The 9,743-nt window shown below is 43.4% G+C and overlaps 1 protein-coding gene across 1 annotated transcript; it reads left to right on the forward strand.

Moving 5' to 3' along the window:
- Positions 1-187: 187 nt before the first annotated feature.
- Positions 188-9,425, forward strand: psme3ip1 (proteasome activator subunit 3 interacting protein 1). Its single transcript, XM_084060467.1, has 8 exons — positions 188-440; positions 1,966-2,022; positions 2,200-2,361; positions 2,546-2,644; positions 3,578-3,701; positions 6,699-6,836; positions 7,585-7,679; positions 8,555-9,425. Exons 2-8 carry the CDS (start codon positions 1,974-1,976, stop codon positions 8,785-8,787), a joined length of 900 nt encoding a protein of 299 aa, XP_083916593.1. The 5' UTR covers positions 188-440; positions 1,966-1,973; the 3' UTR covers positions 8,788-9,425.
- Positions 9,426-9,743: the final 318 nt, after the last annotated feature.

The following is a 9,743-nucleotide window of genomic DNA, read 5'->3' on the forward strand; positions in this document are numbered from 1 at the left end:
TGCTTGTCTTGACTCTTTATCACCTCAGCTCAGGTGCTGAGGATCACTACTCAAGGTCATCACCATGGTTACCATAGGGCGTGGACAGATCAATTGCAGACAGATGATGATTGATTATTAATATACATATTTTTTGGTTTTGTTTGTTATTCATTACACCTATATATTTTGTACAAACATCAGGTAAATCGGTATCTCTATAGTCATTAAACAAAAATACTTTCTTATTTTCAGGTTCAGTCATTAAAGATTTCTAGTTAAAAAAAACGTTATTTTACTTATATTAGTTTTCCCCCACGAATGTCCTCGGGCAGCACCGAGAACAAGTCGGAACTAATGTTATAGCACCCGTCGCAAGAGCCGAGCCACGTTGACTGTGACGCAAGGTTTCATGTTTGGTTTGTGTTGCCGATGAGCGAGCAGCTAGCTTAGTTACCTCGGTAAGTTCTGCTTACACTGCATGCTTACACTTACAGTTTGCATAGCTTTATCCTGCATCTTTACCTGCATGTGTCGTGTTAACGGCTTAAAACGGTGCTCTTGAATTGACAGCATTTATTTTACAGTGACGATTCCTGACGAGTTTCTTTTGCTTGGAATGCTACGCTAAGTGTTGCCAGGTTTTGCGAGAGAAACAAGCAACCAGCCCTATGAAAACAAGCTCAAAAGAAGCGAGGCCACATGAGCACTTAAAACCTATCCTTGGCTCTTTGTACATTGAAATATCGCGACGCGTTGTGAGCTTGTAGATCTGCTATTTTGAATAGCAGAGCAGAAATAAAGTGAAACATTGGGAAAATATATGAAAACAAAATTCAGATGGATGGGGGTCTGCGGAGAAATACATACACTTAGGCGTCCTTCACCACATGCAAATGTTTGAAACTGGTTTAAACAATAAAAAAAATGGCAAGGCCAAATAATTACACTGGGAAAACAAGCGTTAAAAAACCGCAACCCCCGCAATTTACAAGCAACTTTACAGAAAAACAAGCCCAGAGTCGTTTATAATAAGCGGACATGGCAACGCTGGCGCTAACATGAACCTGGCTGTCCAGTGTCGATGGCCGTGTAGCGCTCTGTACTGTACGCACTATAAACTATCATCACACACATAATGCTGTTCTACGATGATGTTATCTAACTATTGTAGAGATAGACGTTAATTAAAATGTTGTATTTTGTTACCAACGTTCGGATAGTGTGTATAATGTCTGCTCGACTGGCCTAAACCTAGTTTTTCGGCCAGTGTTAGTGGATATTACAGGGGCATGACATTTACACAATGTCTCACTATAGCTGTGTGTGCAACGGGTCTGACACAAATAAAGAGTTTGATCATGACACGCATGCTAATGATATTATGGCTCCTATTGATCTTGATCGCAATTCTCAAGGACTCAGGTTTCATTTGTTGCTGCAATGACTGAAGCTGCCCGCAAGAGGGAGCCTAAAGTCTTTACAATTAACTTCACTCTAGACCAATGGTTCTCAAACTTTAAATTGTCAAGGTCTCCCCTTAACTCTGACAGTGTACAAATGGAACCAAATGGACCCGTTAGGTTCCATTTGTACACTGTCAGAGTTACAAACTTGTAAGGGTACATTTTTACCCCCCCCTAAAGGAACTCGGAGAGTCCCTGGAATCGACTTTGAGAACCACTTCTCTAGACTGTAACTTTACCATCTCGCCACATGCACACATTCAATAATTCATCACTCTGTCTGAACACGGTATTTTGTTTAGTACGTTTGCAGCTCCAGCAGGTTGGCCTTGAAGTTTGAGGCTGTTGTTCTGTATTAAACAGAAAGTCACAACTTTATGCCCCGCAGCAGCTCGTGTTTATCCCTCTGGTTTACACCTTGTGCAGCATGTTTAATGCAGAGATGTCTTTAGAAATTAAATAATTCTAATTTAATTCATTGCAGCAAGTGTGGCAACACGTGTTTGCATTTCTTCAACAGATGGGCCCATGATTGTGAGTCTTCTGTCTTCTCAGTTGGTTAAACACGTGCAGGTAGGTTGTATGTATGGCTTTGGGTGTTGTGTGATCCAAAATGAGTTGACTTGTTATATTCTAAACTTGGTTCACTGAAGCATATCGTTATTTTTGACTGATGTACGTATACCAGCCTGCAAGGTTTTTTAACTTAATTTTGTGCGCGCGTGTGTGTGTGTGTGTTCACATGCACGGGAAGGGTCAGTGGTGATGGCAGCAGCTACAGGAGGTGGGTCAGCAGGCCCAGCAGCAGGGGGTGTTGACCTAAGCCGGAAGTTCGTGTCGGAGTCAGAGCTTGATGAAAAGAGGAAGAAGAGACAGGAGGAATGGGAGAAAGTCAGGAAACCAGAGGACCCAGAAGGTAAGACCCACCTGCCAGCCTAAACACACACTTGATTCTTTGAAGAGTACTAATATTACATAAAATCATCTGGATCCATGGACAGTCATTAACATAGACAGTCATTAAACAACTGTCTATGTACAATGTGCTATGTGTGTCTATGTACAAGATTTGTGTGTGAATTAGTCTGTCTGCTCCTTAGAGGCCCCAGAGGAGGAGTATGACGGCCGTACGCTCTTTGACAGACTGCAGGAGCAGAAGGATAAGAAACAGGAAGAGTATGAAGAGCAATTCAAATTTAGTAAGTCTTTATTTATTTATTTTAAATATATTTTTGGGGGCTTTTTCTGCCTTTATTGACCCGAGGCACGCTGTGGTATGCGCCTGGACCGCTAGGCCAGCAGGCTCAAAAGAAGAACAACCATAGCTCATGCCTCAAGGAAAAAGGTGCTGTTTCATTACATTATTGAAGTGAAAGTTCGATCCTTTTTCAGTGAAGTTCTGAGTTACACTAACATCGTTCTTGTGAAGCACTTTTGTACTTGGAGAGTTGGTGAACTATTTATAAATATTATTTCCATTTGGCCAAAGCAGACATACAGTAGACTGTCACCACACAAGTATTAGTGCAGTCACTGTTTGTCACTGAACACCACATTATGATTTGTGCATATTCGTTCACAAACATACATAGTAACTTACTGAAATATTCACGGGGGTGCCGCACCATTATTAGTCGTCTTGTTTTTTTCATGCAGAAAGACCAGTACAAAGGGGAATGCTATCATTCAGAATTTAGTAACATCCAATCCATAATGTTCACAGTAATAAATAAATAAAAACAGTTAATGTGTGATTTCAAAGAATAAGGATATTGTTCACACATGCGTGCCTTAAGGGAAATGGCCAATGCATGCAGAGGTTCCCAAGCTCCACTCCTTTGCTCGCATTAAAGGGAAGTGAACGGGACGTGACCGTTTCAGTCTCGCATGTGTGGCAAATTCTGCAGAATTTTCTTACCATAAGATATTTAAATTCAGCTTATTATCACAAGCCTTATGTTAAACTATTGAAGTATCCAGCACTCAAAACGTAAACCTACTCCTGTAGATTAGAAAAAGCGTCACACATGTAGGAATTTAAGATGGGCTTTTTATGGACTGTCATCCGAATTTTAATTTATTCTACTTCACTTCAGCGTGTTGAGCGTATTTTTTTGTTTCCATGGCGATAGAGAACATGGTGAAGGGATTGGACGAGGACGAGAGCCACTTCCTGGACCAGGTCTCCCGGCAACAGAGCCTGGTGGAGAAGCAGCGCAGAGATGAAGAGAAGAAGGAGCTGTTGGAATATAGAATATCCTTTTATCTTTTATACTGGAAACATATTGTAAACAGGAGATATGCTTTTGACCTATGGGCCACATGGCTCGGTAAACGTTGATTCCCCAGGCTACGTAATTAATTCCTTTCATACCTAATTCAAATGCACAAATTGCCTCTTTGCCACTTGATTCTTGTATTGCGTTACGATCAGCAAAATATGGCTGCCGGGTTCAATGTCCTAGTGTGGACTTCCTGAGAGGTTTTCCAACTTGAGGATTTAGTTGGCATGCATACGTGAGCTCAAAGCGCACACACACACACACACACACACCACCCTGTTCCTTTTTAAAGGCACCTCATAAAACCTTAAAGCTACAATATCACTTGCAGCGGTTTGACCAACAGTATTTCTAGATTTACTCCACAGCAGTGGCATAGTGGTGCATACTGTATATGCAGGTATATGGCATACTGTAGTGTACCTGTATACGTCTACTTCTGTGGGGATGGATCTACTGTATACTTCTGATATACTCCTAAAAATAGCTAGCGACACTGAGCACTCATCAATGTTGAGAGAGCCTCTGAAATGATGTTCTTATCGTTCTAGCTCTTCATTGTGTGTGTTCGATTTTACAATCCAGTTAGGCTTTAGGTATTTTGTTTTGATTTGACCATGACTGACGGTGGAGAGTGCTGTCTTAGAGCATAATTAAACTTTGGTCAAGGTTTGGGTTGTGTAGTTAACTTGCATAACAACAAATATTGACGAGATATCTTGAAATAGTTGCTCTGTAGATTGAAAGATTGATACAAAATATATTCCCCCCCCACTGCCTTAACATTGTCCCAATTTTAGAATACAAATGAATGCGAATATGGCAAATTCTGCCAATGTAGAATATCAAAACCATACTCTGTGCTTTTAGGAAATAAAAAATGAAACTTAATTTTACTATTTGAATTAGGGAAAATGTTTGTTATTGCCAGAAACGAGAATCTGCTTTGTTCATGTTTGATGCGATGTGAGAGTGTGGTCTAGCCAACACCAATTCGGGACTCCAGAATCGCTACCCTCCACACACTCCTATCTAACATCAGGGTCTTGAGCTCTACAGTGTTGTTCGCTAAGCTGTCACGTCGCAGTGCATCTACGTAGGCGGTGTGCTTCTTGCCTTTCCTGGCTTTGCCCTGGGTTGACTCTCATGTGTCAGTTTGCTTGCCACTAGTTCCGGGTGCCTGACGCAGTGCCCTGCCAGCCTCATCCTTCTCTCTTTGACTTTTTCTTTGACCCGTGGTTCATGTTCATTTGTGTGTTAAAAATGTGACTTTGAGACCTGTTTCACCGGGCAATTTAAGTCAATGGGGATGGGAGCAACTATTGAAGATATATCTTGCATCATGGCAAGGTACAAATGTAATTGAGCTTTAACCATACTCACCTGATCATGTCATGAGTTGTATATAACTCTTTTCTATGGTATGTTTTATGTTTTTATGGTGGATCCACAAGCTCACCAACCTTGCGTTGTCAATACTTGAGAAGAGAATGGCATCAGGTCAATATACAGTATATCATTACCAGTTATTAAGCTAGCCCATTTAGATGGATGACATGGAGAGTAAAGTTAAAGAGTCTCAGTCAGCATAGAAAAGGAGAGGACCAGTGCTGTCCATGATGGGGGGGGGGGTGAATAAATGCAACACAACATAGACAATGGTTGTGTGTAACACAGTCAAATCCTCAGTGTTAATTGAGAATGTTGAAATGTACCCAAATACACCAGAGGATTTTACTGTCCACTGAATTAAAGACAGTGTCACCAATCCAAAGCACCGATGTGGATTAGACACACAAAAGCCGAAGCGTGTTAGCATTATGGTCCACTATAATACATATAACACCCAACAGACTATAAGAACATCCATATAAATAACACACAAGTAAATATTAATAGACAGTTAAGAACAGTACACATACTGTAGGACAAGCGACTTAACTAAGGCACACTGCTCCACAGTTATTGTGCATTGTTGTTGGGCTTTAGCACTGTCTCTGCTCTACATTACAGGTCTTGGTGACATGGTCAAACGGAGGGAAACTGTCACATTTTGGCAATTGCTTGTGCTCTCCTCAGTGTCTTCCTTTCTGTCCTCCAGCCTCTTGGCTCCATCTTCTTGTCCGTTAATACAGTTGTTTTGTCCTTTTGTCTCCATCTTCATCTCCCTGTCTGCATCCATTTGTCTGCTGACAGAGAATTTGAAAAGAGAATGGGGTTGTCGTGGAAACTGTATCGTAGGCTGGTAGCTACGGTGACAGCTCTTACAGCTGTGAATATACATGCACGTCATACACGAGCAAGAAACATGCACACCTTAGCATTGTAAAACCTCATCGGGCAGATCCTCTTTACATAACATAGGCCTACGTAATGCACTGCTAATCATCTGGTCTCCCTCTTCCTGCCTCAGAGTGTCATTCTCTCTGCTTCTCAGTCTCCATCTCTCAGGTCTCTGTCTTTATTTCTGTCCTTTTGGCTGCTCTTGTCTCTACCTCATCCCTGCCCTGAGTGTCACCTCTGCTGCACTCATTCTTTACGTCTTTCAGTTGTGCATTCTTTCTTGATTTGTCTAACTCGGTCTTTGTCTGTCTTCCACTTTTTGTCACAACCCCCCCACACTCCATTATGCCCCTTGTGGCTTTGGCTGTGAGGTTTTTCTTAGCTGTTGTAACTGTGTCGCCGTTATCCAGGACAGTGACGTAGATCAGCCCAATGCTCCTTCAGAAGGTTAAGACTCAGAAACCAACTTCCTTATTGCTGATGTGGGAGTCCGATTCCTGAACCAGTACTGGTCGTGTGTCCGTGGACTAGTTGCAAGTCAATATATTTGGCTGTTGTATCAAGTTATTTCTATTACTGTCTACTCTGCACATACTGTTTGTGTGTTCCCGTTATTCCTGCACCAATGTCTCAGTGTGTACTTCCCTCTGCGTACCGGTTCACTCTCCTTAACCCAGTGATGTCACAGTGCTCTAGTGAAGCGAGCGGCCACTGAGAGTCGCAGAGAGCCTGAGAAGAAGGCGGGGCCTAAAACTTTTGGAGCAGAGCAAAGGAGCAGTCACCTGTCTCAAGCACACCTGCTGGCTGGGGCTGTTAAGAGGCGCAGGTACACACACACACACACACACACACACAGAATTGTTTTATGCACATAAACTAATTTGCGGTCCACCAGTCATATTGTGCAAAGGGTCAAATCATTTTTCCAGTGTTTGAAGACAGAAGTACTTAAACATTCAAAACTGTGTTTCACCACACAGCCCGGCGCTTGTTTTTAGTAGTTATATGCGGAGAGAGTTCACGTCTTCATTTAGATGTGCATTTAGGAAATGCCATTCTATGTCTGAGGTTCTCAAAGTGGCGTCCAGGGACCCACAGGGGTCCTTGAGTGGTTTCCAGGGTGTCCCCATAAAAATGAGGAACAGTTTACTTTCCCTATTATTTCATCATCTAGAAGTTACTTTATCCCGAAGAGAGAATGACTATTCAGGTCATATGTTTAACTCACTCCACTGTTATCTCACCACTTACAGTACAAGTAGAAATCTGTACTATGGGTAATCTTGAACAACAAAAATCCCGTCTTTCTACAAACATTTTACAAATGGGGGTCCATGGCCTAATTCGTATCAATTTGGGGGTCCTTGATATGAAAATGTTTGAGAACCACTCATTTATGTTGCAGGACTGAGTCAAATAAGCATGGAAACCCTTAGAGAGAGCAGTTGCATGGCATTCAACCCAATAAAGCAATTTTCTAACCATTGCCTCTTATCAGTGGACGACCGTACGAAACGGAAACCTGTCACTCAACACACTCGTTTACCATCCATCTCTGTCATCCTGTCCTGCAGCTCATCCCAATCATCAGACAGCAGCAAAAAACAGAAGGTGGAGACGACAGCAACTGCCACTACGGCAGCAACAGGAAACGGAGACAGACACACAGGTGGGTTGGAGCTTGTCTTGGCTAACAGATGGATATAATGCTAAGATGTGTTTTTCTCGCGGGCCACCTGGACTTGCTGAGTGACAGCGCCAACAGATTGAAACGGACCAAAGAACGACTTGCTGCTCACAGCCCAGTCCCCTGGTAGCTCACTTATTGTGTGCTCTTGTCAGCACTTAAAAAATGAATGTAGCTTATGTGGATCAGAGCTACACATTGGAACAGATTTATGTCAATTTCGTCACACGACAACCGATAAAACACGGTTTGATGGCGTGATCAGATGAAGCCCGTGGGCCCTATCTTACACTCAGCGCAGAGGTGTCATTGCTATTTTCCAACTGATGCGGTTGTCATTTTTACGCCCAGCACCCCTGTTGTGTGTACAGTACCAAATGGACTCGCGTCCCTCTGTGCGCCCATGGGTGTGTATTCTTAAAAGTAGGTGTGGTCATGTGCGGCGCTATTTTACAGGGAGTGGAAATGTCATACACAATTGTGCTTTTTTGACCAACAGTCTGGTGTCGTATTTCCCCATTTAAAGACTGCAATATTCAGATACTCATGGATTAAAGTTCTCACTCACCACATGTCTGAATGAAGCCAGCATGTCTTGTCGCGCCGAAAATTGCCAATCTACAAGCTCTCAATGCGTCGCATGTAGATAGGCTATTTTTGGTAATTATTTTAAGATTGGAGCATTTGCAGTGGTCAAACTAGCAGTAGTGGGGGGGAATGATCTGCTAAGGGACTTGACCATCATAGTCATTTTGATTAATTTCACCACTGCTTAGTGGCGACAACGCTGACATACCGTGAACACAGATGAAATGCCGATGTACTAAAGAATCTGACAGTGTTCTTTTCCTGTTCAGAGCAGGAGGCAGGAGGAGCAGGGGGAGGTGGGGGTGAACAGACTCCTCGTACCCCCACAGAGTCCCTGGGTCCCTCTCGGGGTGTGTTCCCGTCTGCAGCCGTGTGCGTCGGCGTGCTCCCTGGCCTCGGCGTCTACTCCGGCAGCAGCGACTCTGAGAGCAGCTCAGACAGCGAAGGTAGCGTGGACGCAATCATCTCTCCGTACGGCCGGCACGGCAGGGCCTACAGATAAACACACATACAGTACATACACACATATAGATGGACAGACCTACGCACACATAAACTATACCAACAACATGCACATATGGGCAGATAACGTCATGCGTCTTGGCATGAACTCGATGTGGCAGTTCCGAAAATACACTGTCTCAATGTGAAAGGCCCTACAGCCATGATTGTACACTGATACACACACTGACAGACAGACACATACACACACACACACACACACACACATACATATATAGCAGAACCTAGAGCGATATATACTGTATAAGCAGTGCCAGCTGAGAAATGTTCAGGCACTCCTAGACATGTTCAATGTGTCGTAGCTTATTAGCGGTGATGCAAACAGAGACGTAACACATAGCCTCCTCCTATCCAATGTTAGTGTGTTCCTTTTGGTTTTCAAGCTGTGAGTTTTACTGTTGCTCTTTGTCACTAGCTATATATTCAGCCTAGAAATGTATATTCCACAACAATCTCTTCCAACGCTGAATAAAATCTTGAGTAAAATGTGCTCTGCTCCGCTTTCCAATCAATCCCATTGAGTCAGATTTCTGTGTTTTATTTGTGCTTGTTGGCATTGTTGCACTCACACATGACACCTCCACCCTTCCTCCCCTACCCCCCCCCCCCCCCCCCCCAACCCCCAATCACATCTCACACAGTTTAAGCCGACCAACCAATCCTGCCCAGCCTAACCTGATGACATCTGCCCCCCACCCCAACCCCCCACCCAACCCACCCAAGCCAGTGCAGCTGTGCTATTGGCTGAGGGAACAGTGATTGGCAGCTGTGGAGCATGGAGGAGAGGGCTTAGACTGTGTCACATGATTCACACCTTTTAGGTCTCAGCGGGAGGGGAGCGGAGGCCGCGTCCTGGCAGCCTCTCTCCTTTGCTCAGATGAAAGGTCTGAACAATTTAATTGAAAATTAAGCATTTTAAGTGGAGGGAAAATGTTA

This window comes from Gymnoscopelus microlampas (genome assembly GCF_963454915.1).
Source record: "Gymnoscopelus microlampas genome assembly, chromosome: 6".
Lineage (NCBI taxonomy): Eukaryota > Metazoa > Chordata > Actinopteri > Myctophiformes > Myctophidae > Gymnoscopelus > Gymnoscopelus microlampas.

Coding starts and splice junctions, on each gene's coding strand:
- psme3ip1 (XM_084060467.1), top strand. CDS start 1,974: ATGATTGTGAGTCTTCTGTCTTCTCAGTTGGTTAAACACGTGCAGGTA. Junction 2,023..2,199: donor GGTTAAACACGTGCAGGTAG/GTTGTATGTATG, acceptor ATGCACGGGAAG/GGTCAGTGGTGATGGCAGCA. Junction 7,680..8,554: donor AAACGGAGACAGACACACAG/GTGGGTTGGAGC, acceptor TTTCCTGTTCAG/AGCAGGAGGCAGGAGGAGCA.